The 20,897-nt window shown below is 48.2% G+C and overlaps 1 protein-coding gene and 1 long non-coding RNA gene across 8 annotated transcripts in view; both read left to right on the top strand.

Annotated features, from left to right (window-relative positions):
- The window catches only part of RNFT2 (ring finger protein, transmembrane 2), a 31,806-nt gene extending 24,467 nt beyond the window's left edge, over positions 1–7,339 (top strand). For 3 of the 6 annotated variants that reach the window (XM_054082038.1, XM_054082037.1, XM_009557346.2), the window contains exons 9-12: positions 1,126–1,191; positions 2,214–2,315; positions 2,768–5,816; positions 6,912–7,339. In XM_054082038.1, coding sequence (XP_053938013.1) covers positions 1,126–1,191; positions 2,214–2,315; positions 2,768–2,902 — 303 coding nt within the window. In that variant the 3' untranslated portion in view covers positions 2,903–5,816; positions 6,912–7,339. The remainder of the gene's footprint in view (positions 1–1,125; positions 1,192–2,213; positions 2,316–2,767; positions 5,817–6,911) is intronic. The other 3 variants (XM_054082039.1, XM_054082036.1, XM_054082041.1) reach the window with 3 other exon arrangements.
- A 1,597-nt stretch (positions 7,340–8,936) lies between these two features.
- LOC128853879 (uncharacterized) lies at positions 8,937–18,916 on the top strand. 2 transcript variants are annotated; one of them, XR_008452693.1, is made up of 3 exons: positions 8,937–9,066; positions 9,739–9,872; positions 12,831–17,157. It is a non-coding gene; the product is annotated as an uncharacterized LOC128853879 (long non-coding RNA). The 2 variants fall into 2 exon arrangements; XR_008452694.1 differs by lacking the exon at positions 8,937–9,066 and adding an exon at positions 17,338–18,916 and having other exon boundaries at positions 9,740–9,872; positions 12,831–13,805.
- Positions 18,917–20,897: the final 1,981 nt, after the last annotated feature.

Raw genomic sequence — 20,897 nt, 5'->3', positions numbered from 1 at the left:
CTTTTTCCCTATGTTCTGCCAGCAGGTAGGAAAGGTGAACCAGATTAGGTATTCAAACTGTTTTCCCTTTTATTAGTAGTACTGTGTCTTCACTTTGAGAATGCTGAGAGTCTCCTCTCTTGCTCAGCCCCCTGATATTTGTAGGCAGTTTATTGTCTTTTCCCCCTGCTTTTGTACTGCTCAGCCAAGCTGTAAATATTTATGTCTTTAAGTCTCTTTTCAAAAATCATTTTCTGCAGGCTTATTTTCTGCCCTTCTCTGAACTGCTTTTAGTCTTTAATGAGGAGCCCAGAATGAGTGCTGCTCTCCAGATGCAGTTACATCATGTTTGCTGGGCAATGGAGAGAGGGGGGAAGAAAAGGACCTGGTATTGCCCCTGCTTATGGCTGTCTTTGAGAATCTGTAAAGTACCAAGGTGCTGGAAAACCACACCTTTCCTGGCATTTGAAGTTCCTCACTCTTTAAGTGGTTGGGAGCAGCTCAGCCTCAGTCCTGCTTCTCACTCCTCAGGCTGTACTTCTCTTGATAGCATTTAGTTGCTGCACTCCACAAAATCACACTCTGCAGCCAGACAGGCAATTCCCACTTCTTTCATAATATCACCTAGGCTCCGAAGTGTCAGGCTGCGGGCAGAGCTGTGTGGCTCTGGAAATCTCCCTTTTCCCTAGAGGCTGAAGAAGGCTGTTTTCTGCCTCCTTCGTGTGAAGAGACTGCCCTTCTTTCCCTCTTTCACAAGCTAACTGCAGTGTTTTCTAACCTCACTTCTGGGCTTCTCAGGTCTTCAGTTCCGAGGGTGGGAATGGGTCCATTTTAGCCCTTTCCTAACTCCTGGGGCTGAGAAATTTACCCTCTCACAGACTCCTGATGCTGCTCCTCTTTCTGTCCCGTGAAGTCCCTGATTTGCAGTCCATTGTTACCAAAGCTTTTTTGGCCACCCTTCTGCACTATCAATTCACATTTATTACATAATTCATGATCACCATGAAATGGTTTTTGGCACCATTGTTACTTAGGATCTTTATTCCTTCTGAGTTATCTATTTGGAGACACTGTTTTCTGAGTTCCTGGACATAAACACACATGTATTTGGTAGAAAGTATCTAAAATGGAATGTCTTTATTGCAGTCTTTTGACATCTGTGGTCGTCTGGGAAGTGTCCGGAAGGCACTGAAGGTCCTTTGTACCCCACAGGTGAGTAGTCACACACCTTAGAGCAGGTTCATAGATGGAGCCTTGTTGCTATTGAATGATGGAGTTGAAAATTGCTCAGTGTATCAGGATCATAGAATAAGAAGATCTGTTGTTCCATGGCTGATAAGCTGATATTTCTTTTCATGGATTTTAGGGGCCTTTTCCAATATCTCTCCTGCTAAGAGGGTGGTGCTAGTCTGGCCTGTTTTGGCTGGTTGGAAGCCCTGTGTAATATGGATTAATCCATTGAGGCCAAAGCTGCAAGACTTCGTAGTGCAGATTGTGAGAAAGACTTTAAATAGAAGAATATGGTGCCTGACGTGCAGTGACATTAGAGGAGATCCTACAGTGCACAGAGGTTATCCCAGACGTCGCATTATACACTCTTATTTAGATCTGCTGCAGTGAAATACTGTGACTGGTATTTTAAAATAGTGAAATCAAAGGCTGTAGAGAAAAGGGACAGAACATCATAGAAGTTTGTTAGAGCTTGCCTTCCTTATTCTGTGGGGTTGGACTGGTCATTTTTCCTCAGCGTGTTTCCATCTCCCCTATTACTGTTACGATGGAAGAAGCAACATTTACATTCCACATAAAAAAAAAGAAAAGTGGGAAGCCTGTGGGTTCTGCTGCTGTTATTCTTTCTTCTATTGTCTAACTTGCTAATAATAATACCTCCCACTATCTAAACACCTCTGCAAATGATGCTGAATTAATCCTTTCAGCTCCCTGTTGAGCTCATTAAATTTCATTATCATTGCTCCACAAGTGAAGGCACTAAAAGATGGAGCCAGCTCGGAGGGGAAACAAAACAGAGGACACAGAGCTCCAGCCCTGTGTTCTGTGTGCTGGTGCCCAAACCTCCCTTCTCCACACACAGTAACAGAACATCGGTGTCTTTGCCTGGGCACGCAGGGAATATGAGTGTAAAAAACAGTGTCTATGTTTAGCTATGCTTAGCTACAAACCAGGTTCTCTTCAAACCCTTTGACACGGGGATTTTTTCCACTTCTCCCTAACAGAACTATGGAGTTCGTGCTACCAGCCAGCAGTGCAGCGAGGCAGGTGACATCTGTGCTATTTGCCAAGCAGAGTTCAGGGAACCTTTGATCCTCATGTGCCAGGTAAGACCCCAAGCTTCCCCTGTCAGGTTCAACTGCAGTTTGGGAGAGGCACAGTTAGCCCAGGTACTTCTAAAATGATTTTCTGGGGTTTGATCTAGATCCTGGTGATTATTGGTTGCCCTTTTCCGGATACCCAGTGATTCATGATAGCTGAGTCGCTCTTTAGGGGCTGATCACTGAGGTGGAAAAGATAAGCATTGCAGTCCAGACCTTGGGCCTTTTTAATGTTTCTATTGCTGTATTAAGAAATAGAGTACTATGTCATTAACTTCGGCAAACTGGTGTACTGATAATGGGGTTTGTTTTTCATGTCATGTGAGTACTGCTTGTCAGCTGCACTGTCCACCTGAACTAGAATCGTTGCTCCCATCACTGTCCTACTGAGTGTGTACACTTGGTGCCAAGATGGGACCTCCTGCCCTTGTTGTGACGATGCTCTTTTGTCTCAACAGCATGTGTTTTGTGAAGAATGCCTCTGCCTCTGGTTCGACAGGGAGAAAACCTGTCCCCTTTGCCGTTCTGTCACAGTAGAAACCCTGCGTTGCTGGAAAGATGGCACCACCTCTGCTCACTTCCAGGTGTATTAAAACCAATACATACCAACAATGGAATAACATGTGCTGAGACAAGAAAAATCTGGAAAGCCTGGTGATCCCATGCCCCTCTTTAGTTGCCTGTGGATTTGTTGCCTTAGTCTTCCTTCCCACTCTGTTTCTCCAGGAGCCAACAGAACAATTATTACTAGCCAAAACTTTATCCTCAAAGGCAACAAAGATGTGGTTTATGTTATGGCAAACTCCATGGCTGAGCTACAGCCAAGATTTCTTCTTGAACTTCCATGTTTATAAACTGCCTGGGATGTTTTCCTTTTTTGTGTCCTTTTACTACAGATAAATATTGCCTGTATGAGGCGAACGTACTGTGAATTGCGTGTGTGTAACCTGGTATACTGTAAAAAAAAAAAAGCCGTTTTCCTGTGTCTTAAACCACTGGTGAGATTTTTCACATTAAATGGTCTTAGCTTGCCTGAATCTGTAACTTCATAGAATTACGTTGTTGGTGTTGCATTACCTTTATGATCTCTTCTAAATCAGGGCTTCAGAACCACATGCCCAAAGTTTATTTGGGGTTGGAGAAACATCATTTCCCAGCAGCCCTGTTTTTGCAATTGATTCCACCAACTGAACATGCTGCGATCAAAATAAGATCTCAAGGAGCTTGGGAAGCCTATGCTACTGAAGCTGGAACCGACACTTGCACTTCTTGGGAATGGTTTTCCTCTTCAGTTTTTGTGATCAGGCTTTCTGGTTTCCTAATATATGGAGAGAACAGTGAGAGGCAGGGAGAGATTAAAGTCAAGTTTGATTTTTATGGATGAAAAGTTATAGTCCTAACCAGGAGCATCTCACAATTTCAGGTGTATCTGCAATTTAGTCTCTGAAGAGACCTTGGAGCAGCTTCCAGTACTGAAAGGGGCTCCAGGAAAGCTGGGGAGGGGCTAATGGATCAGGGAGTGCAGGGATGGGACAAGGGGAAACGGTTTTCAGCTAGAAGAAGGGAGACTGAGATGAGATCTTGGGAAGAAATGTTTTGCTGTGAGAGTGGGGAGGCCCTGGCTCAGGTTGCCCAGAACAGTGGTGGCTGCCCCATCCCTGGAGGTGTTGAAGGCCAGGCTGGATGGGGCTTGAAGCCCCTGATCCAATGAGAGGTGTCCCTGCCCAGGGCAGGAGGCTGGAACTGGTTGATCTTTTAGGACCCTTCCAACCCAAACCATCCTAATGATTCTGTGCCCCTCAGCACAGCCACTTAAGGCAAGGCTTTTACTTGCTTTCACATCCAGTGCCACTCAGCATCCAGAACCTACCTGGATCCAAAACCAGAAAAAATATGCTCACACAGCTCTGTTGGTGCCAGAAATGCTGGGGCATCAAGATACCAGGCCTGCTGGAGAGACTGGGCTTGGCAAGACTGGCTTGAGGGCAGAATTACAGAGAAGTAGCTGCCTTGCTTTAGGAGCTATCTGGGTTTATACACAAGCTGGATAATCCACCTGTGATGGTGGAGACTTGATTGTAATACCTCGGCTTCAGAACAAGCTCTTGGAGGAGGCACCTTGTGTTGTTAGCAGGCGGATTAGCATATGTTATATGGCTGCAATTTCCATCTCTGCTCAGGACGCTGCGGTGGCACTTGCATGCAAATGGAGTCACTGTTTGTTCACTGGAGCTTTCTCTTTCACTAAACAACCTCTGCTTTTCGCTACATGCCCAGAGAAAGTGCCTCATTAGGCAATTGTGGCATCTTCCATGCTCATTACTATGGAAATGGCCGTAAGGTTACAATCCCACTTGAGTGGATAATCAGGAAGAACTGTACCTGAGGGAAATGAGCCTGTGTGTATGTACTGACTGTCGTCTTCCCTTCCTGCTGCGAAACTCCACAGGGAGAAGAATTAAAGCAAACAGGAGCTAGTGGTAACAGGATTAAGGCTCAACGTTTCGTTGGAAGTAATAGTTCAGTATGGCTAGAGGAGAAATGGTGAGAGGCAGAGCCTGAGCAGGGAAGATAGTCCGGATCTGGCTTGAGAGATACAGGAAAGTAGGGAAGGAAAACCTTTACTTTCCAACACAGAGTGATTTGATTCTTGTCAAATGGATCCTATGAAAGTGGAGAAGCAAGCCAAGGAATCCAGTGGCTATCTCCAATGGGAATAGCCTTTTGGGGGTAGAGGGAGAGAGTTCAGGAAGAAAGGAAGCAAGATTTTCAGTGGGCATAAAATGTTATTATGTACGGTCGCCTGGTATATTCCCCAGGAAAAAGGAAAACGTCTCATGCTGTGGGCAGACAATTTATGGAAGGTTTCAGCATCAGTTATCAGTGCAGAGCCAATTAATTAAAGGGTTGGTGGTATTCGCTTTCGAAATGTTTGAAAAGCCACTTCTAATTCTGTTTTTATTCTTGGAAAATGTATTTAGAGAAGTGTGTGGAAAGGTCTGTACGAGCCTTGCACTGCAGGCAGCATTTGATGTGCTGTTTCAAAGGTGTGGCTTTCATTTGGTGATAAGGAAGAGAGGCAGGCAGGAGGAAAGTATGGGAAATACTTTTTGCCATTCTTATGGTCCTTTTTCTTTAAATTTTTTTCTTTAATGAGTGATTTTCCCAGTTGGCTGTGTAAGAAAGAGAAGGTTGTCATCGTTGTACACTTGAAACATTTTGCTACGCACCAAGGACTCATAAAGATCACACAGTTGAACTTCATACTACACTCAGTGGAACTGTGACATTACCTTGGGAGGTTTAGGTACCCATGTTAAAAAACACTGCACCAGCGTCCTAATTTTCTAAAGAACTTCTAATGATTTTTTTTTTCTTTTGCTTCGTCTCGGTGATCGCTTCTTGATTTTTGCCTTCCCTCACTATTCCAAGGCAGCATTCTGGCCGCGGTACGGACGTCTGGTGCTCTGGTGATGAGCTTCAGTGGTATCTGGCACCTGCACACAGGTAATTCTCCTTTGTCTTTACAGACATCCAGGGAAGTTGTTTTCTGGGTTACCTTTGAGACATGCTATTCACATACCTCAGTGACGATCTGTTTGTGAGACCCTCGTTATGGAAGACTCTGTATCTGAGTGGACCCTCCACTGCTCTGTTAAAACCAGTTAGTGCTAAACAGAGGGGGAAATTCAATGCTGTGGATATTTATTCTCCGGAAGCATAATAACAATCATCTTAATTCCTGCAAGAATTCCTCCCCCTGTGGCAGGGGGGTTTGGAACCGGATGGTCTTTAAGGTCCCTTCCAACCCAAACCATTCTATGGTTCTAAGATAAGGAGTTCACTACTGGCCACTGTTAAATTAAAACCACGTCCTTCGGTCCGTGTTGGCCTGGCCTGGCCGTGATGGCAGAGACAGCTCTGTGCTGCTCAGTGTGTCAAACCCTGCCTCCGCGGCTACATGACAGTGATGGTTTTGTAAGGCAGGACAATTCTACACTCTCTTAGAACGTGATATTTGGACCAGAAAACACACAGGGCAAACTTAAATTGGTGAGAAACTTCTGTTGACTTCCATGGGAAAACAGTTACATTGTGGAAAGAAATTATTCTTTCCAATTTCAGAGAGGAAATAAAAACAGGAGCCTCTTTTTTTTTGCCATTGAACAGTTATTTTTCTTTTTTTTAATAAAGTCATTATAAATATGTACAAAGAGTCTCAGCATATGAAATTCCTTTTACAAAAGAGAGAAGCCACATCCAACCATAAACAGGAGCCTTCATGAACTCATATCAGCAGTGAGCATAGGCTTTGCTCTTGCTTTGGTGAGGGTGGAAACTTGCACAGTGACTCTGCAAGAGTTCATATCCAACTAGTACTAAATCAGGAATGTGAAAGGAATTCTGTGTTCACTGCATTCCCTCTGCTTTATTCAGTTAGTCATGCACTTGGGAGCAGACTGGAAAATGTCCTAAGGACCAAAGATGATGGAAAAAAATTTTATTGTGATAAAATGTGGTCTTAAAAGCAATTGGAAAGGTTATGATGGGAATAAGCATGAAAATTAAATCCCATTGTAGTTGGTTTTGCTCTCTACGTAGGTGTCATCTGTAACTAATAATGGATATAACCAATAATGGATGTAACTAATAATGGCAGTTCCAGACCCAGATGCTTTCAGTGAATTTTGGTCAAGCTTCAAAGTCACTTTCTGTAAGTATTAAAAATCCTGGGACATTCAGGTACTCGAGTATCCACGCAGAGTGAATTCTGAGCAGTTACGTGAAAAGTTAATCTGGTTTTCTAATAAATGTTTTCAGAAAAAAATAGTCACCTGTTTTGTACTTTGTAGTTTTTGCTTTCCCTTGCAGATGGGGAATGGAAGTTCGGCAGCTTTGACTGGAACAGTCAGCTTTTTCCCGCAGCTGCGGAGGGCAGAGCTGTGGTTTGGAAGACCCGAGTTGGGGAGTGCGTTCGGGGCGTGTGCTGATGGAGATCCGTGCCAGGCAGATGGCACGTGATGCAAGCCAGGAGGATTGGCAGAGGGAAGAAGCCTCAGAATGCAACGGAGATACCTGTACTGTGAGCAAAGACAGCCTTTTGAACAAAAAAAGCTGGCACATTCACACCAGGACAGAATTAGGAGACCAAGGTAGGAGCAGCACGTGAGGATTCCTCTCCTCCATTCAGACTAACTGGTACACTGGTGTTTTCCTAAGGAAGGTCAACTCCCAACTTATTTAGTTTTGGATTTTGAATTAAGATGGCCGGGGTCTCCTAACCTTTTGTACTAAGAGAGATGAACAAGATTAGCTTGCCATACGGCAAGCAGTGCCTTGCACAGTCTTGTACAAGCACGGGGCTGATTTTGAAGCAGGGATTCAAAATCAAATTTTCTGTAAGCAGATTTGCTCTAAGAAAAGTTGTGAAGATATTGTTCACCTGTTGTGGAGGTAGAATATAGCCAGGAGGTTCTGGCATGGACAAATGCATGGGTCCAGGATTTAACTTGGAGCCACAGGTAGTTTGTTATATCTAAGTCAGACTTCTGTCAGGATCATGGACCGATGTCTTAAAACAATTTGTAGGAAAACGACATTTTTAAGGTATCTATCCTGTGCTATCCTCACCATGAACCATTTTGTAGGTGATAGTGCAGTTTGTCAGCAGGGAAAGATCTCCTTCAGCCACTCCCAAGTGAGACTGTCCTCTGCCTGCTCAGCCTACGAGGACGACAGCAAGAACAGCATTTATTTAACCAAATTGTTTCATCGCATGAGGCAGGGGGGAAAAGTGCCTGATTCCAAGGCGCATGCGAACATAGAAACTGCACCGGTTTAACTGAACCTGTTGGTAATCTGCTTCATCAGAAGGCGCTGCTGCTGCTTTTGCAGCGGAGTTTAGACACTTATAATTCCAGGGTGCTGTAGAAACAAGGCAAATGCATAAATCAGATTAAACTGATTTACAAAGTGTTTCTGATCTAAGTAAATTGCTTCAGTAATGGGCTTAGCTAAATTAGGGTAATTTCTGCATGCCTACGTGCTCTAACCCAGCAGTATGATGGGTTTCACATTCCTCATCACTGACAACTCATTGATTTTGGTGGCTTGCTCTATGTTCTTATTGGATGATGCCTCTCCTGGGCACATGAAAGTGTACAACAAGAAGCCTGGTCCCATTCCATAATATTTTACCTACTGGAAATAATTCTATGAGAGAAGAGGAAGGAATCTGGAATTAATGGGCTAAATTCTGTCCTGGGTGTAACCCAGCTGTCTGCAAACAGGCAGCAGTGCTATCGCAGAATTAATTTGACCAAAGGATTTATTTTAACAGGCAGGGGGAGAGGAGCTGATTAGTAGTCCACACTAGGCTGCATTTTTAACTTGAAATACAGAGTTCTAACATGTGATGGGAGCTATCTTGGTGGAGTGCTGCTTTAAAAATTAATAAAGACTTTCCTCACAGCCGCATTATGCGGCGTTCTATAGACTATGATCTCATAGCCTCCTCCTCTGGCTTGCACACACACCGTCTGCTGAAACCTAAGATGAGGTCTTTCTTTTATCATTTAGAGAGCACTCCCCAGTCTTCACGGAGGCGCAACTGTGAAGCTAATCAAAATCAATGACTTCTGGGCTGCTGTAAAAAAAAAAAACAAACAAAAGAGGAGCGGCAGAGAGGAACTGTGCTGGTTTCCTACCCATCAGTACAGTACAGAACCCCACCACCTCACACAGCTGCTGCAATACAGTAAGAACAGCACTAGGGGAGTACACAGCATGCTTTCTTTTCCAATACAAATCTCAACCAGGGTAAAATCAGATACTTTAAAAAGGATAAAAACACCCCTTGTCAAAAAAATGGAGGCATTCAATAGCAATTATACCAGAAAATGTAAGGCTTTGACAAATACATACCCTCTAGTAATTTGGTTTATGTACAATGAATGCTGGCTATAAAGTGCTGGGAAGCTGTCTCGCTAGCAAAACTTGCTCAACCCAGCAACTAATAGATGAAAGTCTCCAAAACTCAACCCTTGGTTCACACTAAACATCCAAATCAGAACAAAAAAAGTAAAGTAAATCAGGATCGGAGCAGGATTAGGGGTACTGGCCCTGCTCTGGTTTGCACTTGGGAAGCACTGTAGATTTGGTTGTTGTTTCATGGGAATAACAACAGCAGCACGTGTCTGCTAATGTTTGTGCTGAATGTTGGGAACCGCCGAGGAGGAGACTGATCCCTGGCAGTTGCAGGGTTTGGGATTTTACAGAAACGCCTGTCCACAGTGGGTTAGTACTGAGGGAGATGAGCCAGTCACTTTGCTACCCAGGTTAATCACTGGATCGAGGGGCTTTCCCAAGGTGGGGACACCATGGAATGAACAAAACTTTCCTTTTCCTTTGCTGTACTGTAATGTTTCAGGGAATTGCCTGTTTGGCAAAGATGCCACAAGAAGTCTCAAGGCTACTGACACAGTGGGATGGCAGGAAAACCCATGGCAATGCAGACTGTATGCACAGCAGATGCAAGGAAAAATGGAATAATGCATATTCCAGGTGAGAAGTTAATTAAACATTCAGAACTCAGGAGCTAATAATTGTAAGAGGTGAGAAATGTGCGAGAGAGAGCCCTCTCTCTCTTGCACCGAGAAATGTAAGGCAGCTCCTATGTTGTCACAAGGCTGCCTCTGCGTAGGTGGGGAATGCACACAGGGTGGAGGGAAGACAGCGTCCCACACACAAAGTCATGCATCCAGTCTTCCCAATCAATTATTTGCTGATCAAATTTGTCTTGTGTGACACCATACACACAATTTCCTTTCCTCGTTTGAGTGATGTGCAGAAAGTTGTATTTTTAAGACTATGCCCGGATTCAGCAGCCACTAATCCAGCACTTGCACCACTGCTGAAATCAGCTGAGGCTCCTCCTTTTGCCACAATTCTTACTTCTGTAGGAGACTGAGCTGGGAAGGAGTACAGGATGCTGAGTATTACTAAGCATCAGGCCAAAAATGGTAGGAAAATGGTTTTTTTCGGTCCCTGTGGTTCTGAGACCATTCAAACTCTATCAATAGACAAACTACAATTAGCTACATGATCCCTCCCAACACTGCACATAATATACAGCGGGGCATGGTTATTCGTTAGGAACAATTTGCTCTTCCAGCACAGCTCTTTCTGCTGTTTGTGAATTGATTTGGATCAATAACACCCATGAATATGTGTGCAGGGGCCCAAAACACATGGGTGAATATTTGATAAAGCGAGAATTTAGCTTTTAGATCACTTAGACACATTTCTCCTGCAGCAGTGAAAAACGGAAGGTCTGACTGGGACTCAGTGGCCACTTGGCTTGGTCCTTGACTGGGCGAGGGTTGGCAAGTACTTTGAAAAGACGAGGAGCCAAACCACCTTTGGAAACTGGGTTCTTAACATTCTTTTATGCCTTTGAATATCCCCCCTGCCATCATGGGAAGGGTCAATTCTCTGGAAGGTATCCTGAACCTGACAAAGTAGTTTTGGCTGCAAGTGCAAAAGTGCTCAGTACTAGACTGAAAAAAGCCCTTTGACTTCTAAGGACAAGTTCTCTTGTTATTCCTTAGTCCTTTGATTAGCCTAGATATAGTTCTCTTCCCTGGTTCACCAGACTACTTAAATCACCATCCAAGAGAACACCCAGCTCTGGAGCTGGAGGAGATGCTGTGCTAGCAGACACGTACACTGCAAAGGAAAGAGCTGATGTGTCTTTACCACCTCAGTGAATGCTGCTTCCCAAGTTCCAAACCATCAAAAGAAAAAGAACTGCCCCAAAGAAAGTTAGTTTATTATAAAGTTCTGGGCTAGATTATTTATTTTAATTTATGCAGAGATCAAAAAAAGAAAGAAACAAAAAATAGCACCTTCTCAACAAGTAGTAACTTTTGCTATCTTGTGTATAAATATCAATAACCAAAATAGATTTCTCCTTGTCCCATGTTTCAGAACATCCTCTTGGGGAAACTGTAGCACCACAGAGAGGCAATTTAGCCCCAGACAAATATTAAATGTAGCACCAGAGAAACTAAAGTCAGAAGAAAAGCTTATCTCGCCTGGTGCTATAGCGCTTAATATATACACACACAAACTGTCTCTTGTCCGAGCTGCCAAGCACCTCTTCCCTCACCACTGCGGCCTGGACGTGCCCATTTTGCAGCAAGTTTGGTCTCAAGATATTACTTAACTCTGGATGTGCACATTAATTTTCACCCTGCTGCATTGAAAGGAACGTTTATGTTGCCATAAACGAGGTGCAGTGGAGAAAATGCTAGCGTTACAGCAAGGACATCACTAATGTTTGGACTCAGACTGCAGGAGCATGAATGCTCAGACCACCATCATCTACAAGGAATGTTGCTTACGTTCTCAACAAGGCATGCACATTTTAACGTATGCATACAGGAGGGTTTACATTCTTCTATATATAAGCATGTATGTGTCTCTGGTTTGCTGCTGGGCCCTTGAACAGCTCCTTCCGTGTAAATCCTTCTTCACGTTGCCCAAAGCACTTCCAACATCTTCCACTTCTTTCTTTATCTCCACTCTTCACAGCTGCTGCTCAGGCTCTGGATTCCCTGTAGGAAAAGGGGAGACGATTTTCTCCAAGGGCACAGGGTTTTCTCCAGCCTAAGAAAGCAAAAGAATTGTGCTTGGGTTTAATTATATTGATGCATTGGTTACAATAAAAACTTCTTTTAAATTTATGCTTGAACCCTCCCGCTCAATTTACTGACGAGAAGCGGGATATAATTTATGGGGATGCGGATTTTGTGGTTCAACACAAGAGATTACACCTTTATCCCCGTGCTACTGCCAGATTTCTGACGAGCTCTCATTTCACAAGACTAGTTCTTGTGGGTGCTCCACCTTCATTTACATCACGCTAACAAAAACATTAACTTCTAGGGAAGCCACTAATTCTGTTCCAGGTAGGCAATGGGGTGCACTGAGTATCACAGGAGACTGGAAGGACTCGCTCCTTCCCGTTTCTGCCTCTGATTAGATTTGTGGCCTTGGGCAAACCACTTAAAATGAGGGCAGTAATAACTTATTTGCCTCATAGGTGGACTGCAAGCCTTAATTAATAAAGTGCTCAGAGAAAGGCACCTATCTAAGTGCAAATTAGCAGGAGAGGTGCCCAAGGGGCATCTCCGATGAAATTCCCATCTCCCGCGTTTTCCCTAGGTGTGTTGACACCAGCAGTTGCAGGGGCAGGTCCCACCTTTCCGGCAGTGTTGTCTGGCTTGCAGGGGCTGTGACAATGAGCGATCTTACAGAAACCTCAGTGGAGACATCTCTGCTGGCCTCCTGGATGAGGTGATTTCATTCGGGTGGGAGAAAGGAGGGGGGACTAGCTGACTGTGCAACTGCATCAGCTATGAAGTCAGAGTGTAATTAGGGCTGGCAAACAGCTTTGGGGCAGATTCTGATCGGTGTTACTCTGATGTAAACCCACAATCGCTTCTCTCCCTTCTGCAGCACTGCCCTGTCTATGCCAGCGTGAAGGTTATCCTGATTCCCTGGCACTGCCTCGGAGACGAACTGAAACCTCCAATGAGGGAAAATTCTGGTGCTGCGATGGACCCTGAGCAAGCTAGAAGACCTCTGGTTCAGCCTCATGAGATTAATCCATATCTGCTTCATCCCAGCTACTGTCAGATGCTCCAGCGGCTGCTGCGCACAGGATGTGGCCATCACAACCTCCCCTTCCCAGTCTACAGTTGTCTGCTCTAGTTTGAAGCGTCTGAAGCAACAGTGGAAACAGCTCGAAGGACTGAAGCCAGGCTGAACCGTCTAGGGTGAAGCACAGGGTCACTCCTCTTGCTGTGACCGAGGCTACCACCTGGCCACACAGCTCCTACAGCTCTGTGCCTGCACCCACACAAACCGCCTCACATCCCCACACTCTCAATTACGGACATATTTTAAGAGATTTTTGCAGAGCTGCTCAGCTCTTTTGACAGAAGTCAATGGAAAAAGTGTTCCTACTTGAGTAAGCATGGACTTGGTAACACTGCCTGCACAAAAACAGCCCGCAGAGCATGGAGCAGCGATAAACAACTGGCAATGAGGAGCCCAGAGCTTGAAATGCCTCTCGGTTCAGCCTCCTGCCTGCGCAGGACAGAGAGCCCTTCCTGCAGCCCCGCAGGCTCCTGGGATCTCGCGCAGCATCACGCTCAGGCCAATGCTGAGCACGGACAGCCAGCCAGCCCCATGGCACAGACAGACAAACAGCCCCATGGCTTGCTCTAGGCTTGTGAAACATCACAAGGAGGATATTCCAGGCACCTGCACTTCTCCCACAAGATCCCTTCACGGAGAGGTTTTCCCATCTCAGCCTGTCACCGTGCTGGGGGAAAACAGGGCACAATCAGAGCTGTGTGCCAACTGCTGAGAAACAGGGCTGGCAACACGGAGGCACAGTCTGCAATGCAGTCCTTTGCCCTCCAAGAGGTGAGATATTTAGTCAAGTTACATTGGAATAAAGACATCAGGAGTTGATTAACGGATTTCCGCCAAAGCAAACACATTTAAGTCTTATTTATTGTTTCTCCTGCAGTAGCACTTCCAAATGCCAGTTATGAACCTGGGTTCCGCCGTGCCACCTACGGCTGCAACAGATGAGCCCTGCTGTCGTTGTATTTTACAAACTGTTCCTCTGTGTCACTTAACGTATAGAAAATCTTTAAAACCCTGTAAAAGTTGATAAATCGTAGAACATCTTGAACTCCAAGTGATAAATCTGCTCTGGGGCAGACAAAGAGCTCAGCACAATGTTGATGCATCTCCCAAGCCCTATTCTAAGAGCTTAAATGGCTCTTCAGCTTTGCAGCAGCCTCGCGCCAGCCTTGTGCACGAAGGTGAATTTCATGGAAAGAATAAAAGAGAACCCCAGAATCCTGGCCTTCAGCCCATCTCTCAATAAAACAATTTTGAATATCCTAGGCTGTGTTAAAGCCATTTCTGGGTGCATACTGGCTTCATTGCCAGTATCTGACTCATTAATGGAATATACTTTGAGCCAAACTCTGATCTCATTTACAGCACTGTAAATCCAGGGCAACCCAATTGACTCCAGTGGAGTTACTCCAAATTTCCCACAATAGGTACTCAGCAGATAGATCAAAATGTGGTGTTTTGGGTCTGAAAAAAGCTGAGGAAAGCCAAACTTCATCCCATTTGGGGTGGAGAGTAAGCTGGAAAGAGCGCCAGCCTATCCCAGCTGCTGAAACATGGTTTATTTCACGTGTCATAATGTTGACACTTTGGAGGAGGGGTTTGTCCACTACTATGAACAGTTTTCATTAACTCCTATAAAAAGAAGGAATTATAGCTGAGTTCTATATGAAAACATGGATTGCAATGATAAATTAAAGAATGACTTGCTTTGAAGTTGTTCTTGGGAACAAGCACTGCTTTCGGTGATGCATCCCCCTCTGCCTGGGCATTCAAGGAGGTGCAGGTTCTGCTCAGAAAGTTGCTCTTATTCATTGCACCTATTAAGCAATAAGGTTGTGAGATGATAAATCACATCGGCTGGTATTTGCAAACCCATCTCAGCCAGCCTCGACACATCCCATCGCTCCTAACAGCTACGGGCACCTCAACCACTCAGTTACTTTAACCTCTCCAGCCTTGCTGGATCACACCGCTCGCTGAGCTGGTTCTCAGCAGAAAGAGAAAGCTGCTTTTCCCCCAACATGCTGAGTAGGATGGGCATGAAATGACTCAGGCAGGGGGTCTCCAGCCTTGTCTCAGCATTTCTTTGACTAATCTTTATTCAGAGATAAGGCGCAAAGCCGTGCTTGGGTACCACTGGCATAAAGCCATAGGAGAATCAGAGCTCACGTCCCCTAAAGCAACTGGCAAAAGGAGTTTTGCTCACGGCTAACGTGTCAGCGTGGAGCTTCTTGATATAAATTGGTTACCCAGGCAATTTGGGTGGCACATGTTCCACTCCTATTAAACAAAATAACAGTTATTGATATATTTAAAGAAAAAAAAAAAAAAGGTATTCAAGGGCTTGGATCGCTAAGGGAAAGCTTGAGGCAGGGACAAAACGAGACACTGTCACTTCCTTCATCACACAGCAGCAGGTTAATGAGAAAACAAGGGCTGGGCAAGAGCCCTGTCAAATTCCCAAGCAGCCTGCATCCATGTACACTCACACTTCATTAGCATCTCTGTGGGAGACCCAAGGGGAACTTGGAAGACTGAAAAACAATTAGGAGGGGGGTTGAGAGCTAAGAGGACAGGGGAGCAGAACAGCTCGGGAAGAACTTGGAGGAATGGTGTGTCCCAGAGATCTTAACACAGGGAGATGAAGGAACTCAGATAGGGTAAAGAAACACATTGGGGCTCCAATCCTTCTACAAAGAAGTGGCCTGCTTGGACATAGTCCACCTGCGGAACGAGGACCGGACTGCTGTTTATTTTATTTGCTGCTTGTTTATCATTAATGTTGAAGTTTTCCTCAAGCAATTTAACTGTGAAGTGAGGGTGGTAGGGACAATTGGTATTTTTGAGTAGGATGCTTGCCACTAGGAAGAGCAAGCTCCTTCTTCCTTGGTTATCCAGGAGGATAAACAACAGCACTTGCCTCTTTGTGCCAGGGACGCGTACAGGGTGCAACACGCTGAATGTTTGCCCTCGTGCAAGACCGCAGCGCACTGCTGAGCTCATCGGCTTAGTCCTGCGCTAGCTCTACTGCCTCTGGTCCTTCATTTACTTTGCACTCCTGCGCAGCTCAGTGTGACATCTCCAGAAATCTTATCAACCCGATTTTAATGCAGATAATTAACTGCACTGAGACTTTGGACAGAGTGGCTCTGCGTGAACCTCACAGCAAACAGTGGGGGGAATTACTGGCAACACAGTGGGCACAGAACCAGGCTGGTGAGGCTGGCAGGGAAAAGTAGGGTTTGATTTTAATATACTGCCACTTCTGAACTAATAGAGCGAAATACAAGGGGCATTGTATGCCAAACTGGCACATGACAACTACACTTCATGCCCTGGCTGGGTGTTTCAAGGTGATGTCAGATTATATATTATAAAACTGCCATTTGCAAAGCATTCATCCCCAAATCTCAAGCACGGTCCACAGGCACAAGATTAGGGTGTGTGGCGGCCCTAATCCTGCTTTCAGCGGCATCACCTGGGGGCCGTGAGAGCAGGAGATGTTCCCTGCTGCACAGGATTATTCCCTGAGCTGCGCTGTTGTGTAGCCACAAGGACCTGAGGGAACAACTCCCAACCTTCTCCCTCAGAGACAGCAGCTACGCTCACGGCAGCCAACACAAAACACAGTTACCACTTGAAAAAGCAGGAGAGGAACTCCAGTACTAAGCCAAGCCGAAAACGGCCTTTTCCTCTAATTTCCCTGTTCCTTCTGCAACCACCAGATCACAAGACAAATGCTGACTTTGCAGCACATTAAGTGTACAAGTTACTCTCCTTTCCTGAGCTGTTCCATGAAATCCCAAGATCACAGGTACCTGGACTGCCCATCTTGTTGCAGAAGGGTGTTATTATCACCACAGAGTGTCTCTGTCTCAGAGGACAGCAGAAAAACACATATTTTGCTCAGAAATACTCCGCTGAGTTAATAAACCACTGCTGCCTTACTGCTTCTCGAACCCAGCTCACTGCACTCACTCGGGCTCCGAGATCCTGCAGATAATCAGGTACTGCCACTGGTGTGAGCAAAATACTACCCAGGGAGAACAGAAAAGATTCTTAATAGCAAAACTAACCCTGAAACCCGAGGTGTAGATGATATATTTAATAATTCACTGTATTTGCACTGTATTTTCACCCGCAGCTTGGTCGCTGTGCCTTAGAAGCCTGCAGGGAGCCGGGCAGGTCAGTCTGCTGCACACAGAGGCGACCAGGAGAGCGTTACCAGCTTGTTATTCTCCCACATCTATCCCTGAAACTGCTTCACAGCACACGTAAGGATCTTCTTTTTTTTTTTTTTCCACAGGCTTACATTTATATTTGTGTCCACGAAGCCCCAGAGCATTTGGAGGCAGCTCAGCACGTCCTGTCTGTGGCAGCCTTTGAAGCTGCGAGGAAGGACTGCTGAAGGAGCTCGGTTGTGTCGAGGATAATGCTTTGCTTTTCTGTAGTGTCTTTATCAAAGCAATTTATAAGCAACTGGTTATTGCTGGGCCTGAAGTGCAGAAAGCCAGAATGAAGGTGAGGGCTCCACAGAGGCAAAAGCAGCAGAGACTGGGGGGGGAAAAGAAATACTATCTGCCTAACAAAAGGTATGCCACCCCTCACAAAAACTGATAATTCAAACAGGTTTGGCCTTGTGGGATTGCCAGGGAGCCTGGGCTGCGTCTGCACAGAGCCAGCAAACAAGCTCTCCCTGCTCATCTTTCTCACCTGTCACCTCCTGGACACGGGACCAAGTCCCAGACTGTGCAGAGAGGGAATTCGCCAGCTTGTCAGAAAGAAATGGACACTTGAGACACTTGATAAGGGATAGATGAGGGAGATGACTGGAGGGAGATGATCTGAGGAGTCCTCCTCGGATTTCAACTTGCTGAGCAGGCAAGCAAGTCCAACGGGTGGATTTGCTTCCAAACACCAGAACCAAATGTGCCACAAACTGCTGGGAAGGCAAAGCAGATCTCCAGGCTCTGCTCCCGACCCCCGTCCCACATCTCTGACCACTGCCCACACCGCTGACACTGCCCCTCTGAGGGCTCTGCTGGGCACAGCTCTGCAGACCCCATCCTGGGCAGTTCTGTAGAACCTGAGGCTTTGATTCATGAAAGAACAGTTCTGTTCTGGATTTTGGTTTCAGTGAGAGCTTTCCAAAGGTGCCCAGCTAACAGAGGCAGCAGATGTGCCTCTGACAGACAACACGATGCCCCCTCGCTGCACACATACCTGCTGGAAAACCTTATTTTTAAACTCTCGATAACCATGCTTTCCTCCCACACTAAGGTATTTCGTGCTCATAAAAAGCATGCAAGACATTTTTCAGTCTAAGACTTATTCTTGACAGCCAAGATCTGGCCCAAGAGTTGCAAACAGCCCACTCAAGCCAAAATAGTCAGAGCGCAGCCACAGCACTGGTGGCATTTCTCAACTGATTTTATGCTCTTGTCCAAACCCTACTGAGCTGGTGGGAAATGAGTGCACGCTGATAGGCAGACGTGCATGTAAGGTCTCTCCTGACCATCAACAGGCACTGGAGGCACTCATAGATGGAATTTAAAGCACCCAAAACAGCAGCCCTTGCTCCTCAAATCTGTGTGTAGCAATTCATGTCCCAAAGAGCACTCAAACCCCCTGAGGTGACCCCCTGTATACTCAGATACTGCCCTAAGCTGAAGCCTTACATTTGAAGGTACTTGGGACAATTACGTCCCCTTAAGAAGTCTCTGAGCATCTTTCCTCCCTCAGCCTTGATCCCTGTGAGATCCCTGGTGCTTCCCAGACTGAGGATGCAAAGCTGTCCTCGCCAGACCAGGAGGTGTCACCAGAAAAGCAACTGAGGATTACAGGACCACGAATGTCCCGCTTCCCTGCTGCTGGTTTGCTCAGTGGAGAGCAGGTGGGGCTCTGGGAACCAGGGATAACTAGACTTGGGACACTTTTCCCCGGTTGGTAGCTCGGGACCCCTGTGGGGAAATCCTGAGCCCTGGGCAACGCATTATCCAAACACAGAGCCAGGTACAGCCAGCCAAAGTCCTGGACTGTCCTGTGGTGACATCCCACCCTGCCAGGACCGCAGCGAGGTCTGGGGGATGACAGGACACAGGGGAAGTTCCTCCACTGGCAAGGGGGACGGAGGCTTTGGCAGGCACGGCTGCAGCGGGATGCTGCCACCATCCTACATCCTGGCAGTCGGGGTGACGTGGGACCTGCTCCGATCCCCCCGAGCTGCCCTGAGCCACCGCCGCTGGGGCCACCGGCTCAGCGAGAGGGGACCCCGAGCTGGAACCGCCCTGGGAGGGCACAGGGAGAGGAGGCACCGGGCGCGGAGCTGGGGAAGTTTGGGGAAAGGGGTGTTTGGGGGGTCCCGGGAGAGGGAGAAGAGAGAGAGAGAAGGAAAAGACGGAGAGGAGAGACGGACGGCGAGGGAGAAGGAAAAGGTGAAGGAGGGGACGGGTCGGTGCGCTCTGGCAGTGCCGGACCCGCAGCCCGGGGCTCCCCGCGCCCGGCGAGGAGAGCGGTACCGCGGACAGCGCCGCCCCCGCCGGGACCCCCCACGGACCCCCACGGACCCCCTGGGCCCCCCCCGGACCCTGCCGGGACCCCCGCCCCACCGGAGCCTACCGGGACCCCCCGGAGCCTGCCGGGACCCCCAGCCCGACCCTGCTTGACCCAGCTGGGATCCAGCCGGGCTCCCCCGCCCCATCCAGGCTGGACTCAGCCGGACCCACGCGGGACCCCCCATAGGACTCATCCAGGCTGGACTCAGCCGGACCCTACCGGGACCCCAATCCGGCCCAGCCGTGCTGGAGGCACCACCGCCCCCCCAACCCCCCTCGGCGCTCCCCTCCGGCGCGGAGCAGACCTGTTGCGCTCGCCGCCCGCTCGCCGCTCCGTGCCGCCGTCCGTCCTAGGGGCCGCCGGCGCGGCTCAGCCAGGCCAGCGCGGCCGCGGGCGCGATGGCGCAAAGCAGGCAGAGCGCGGCCAGGCGGCGGGCGGCTCCGCGGCCCCGGGGCTTGCGGCGCGCCGCTCGCAGCTCCAGCTCATCGCCCAGGCGGCGCAGGCGGGCGGCCAGCAGGCGGGCGGCGGCCGGGGGCCGCGAGGCGCGGCCGGGGCTGCGCGGGCAGGGCGCGGGGCGGCCGCGCTGCGAGCACGGGCACATGGCTGAGCCGGCGGAGAGCGGAGCGAGTGCGGGGAGAGCCGCGCCGGCCTTACATCATCCCCGCGGGGCGGCGCTGGGCGAGCGGGGAGGGGGGCGGGGGGAGGAGGGGGGGATGGGGGGCGGGGGGGGGGCTGAGAGTGAGAGGGGGGGCAGAGTGGGAGGGGGACGGTGGGATGGGGGGAGTGGGAGGGGGCAGAGAGTGGGATGGGGGAACAGAGTGGGAGGGGGCAAAGAGTGGGATGGGGGCAGAGTGGGAGGGGGGAATGGGGGACGAGGGGTGGGAGGGGGAGAGTAGGAGGGGGACAGAGTAGGAGGAGTAGGGTGGGATAGGGGCAGAGAGGGAGGGGGGGTACAGTGGGAGGGAGGGGGACGAGGGGTCGGAGGGGGCAGAGAGTGGGATGGGGGCAGAGAGGGAGGGGGGAATGGGGGACGGGGGTGGGAGGGGGAGAGTAGGAGGGGGACAGTAGGAGGAGTAGGGTGGGATGGGGGCAGAGGGGGAGAGGGAGGGGCAGAGGGATGGGGGAATGGGGGGCGGGAGGTGGGAGAGGGTGCAGAGTGGGATGGGGGAATGGGGCAGAGTGGGAGGGGTAGAGCGGGAGAGGTAGAGTGGGATAGGGGGCAGAGTGGGTAGTGGGGGACGGGGGGTCGGAGGGGGCAGAGAGTGGGATGGGGGAACAGAGTGGGAGGGGGGAATGGGGCGTGGGAGGGGG

The sequence above is a fragment of the Cuculus canorus genome, chromosome 17 (assembly GCF_017976375.1).
Source record: "Cuculus canorus isolate bCucCan1 chromosome 17, bCucCan1.pri, whole genome shotgun sequence".
Taxonomy (NCBI): domain Eukaryota; kingdom Metazoa; phylum Chordata; class Aves; order Cuculiformes; family Cuculidae; genus Cuculus; species Cuculus canorus.
The sequence above is the reverse complement of the archived record's forward strand: the minus strand, read 5'-3'. Positions and strand labels throughout refer to the sequence as shown.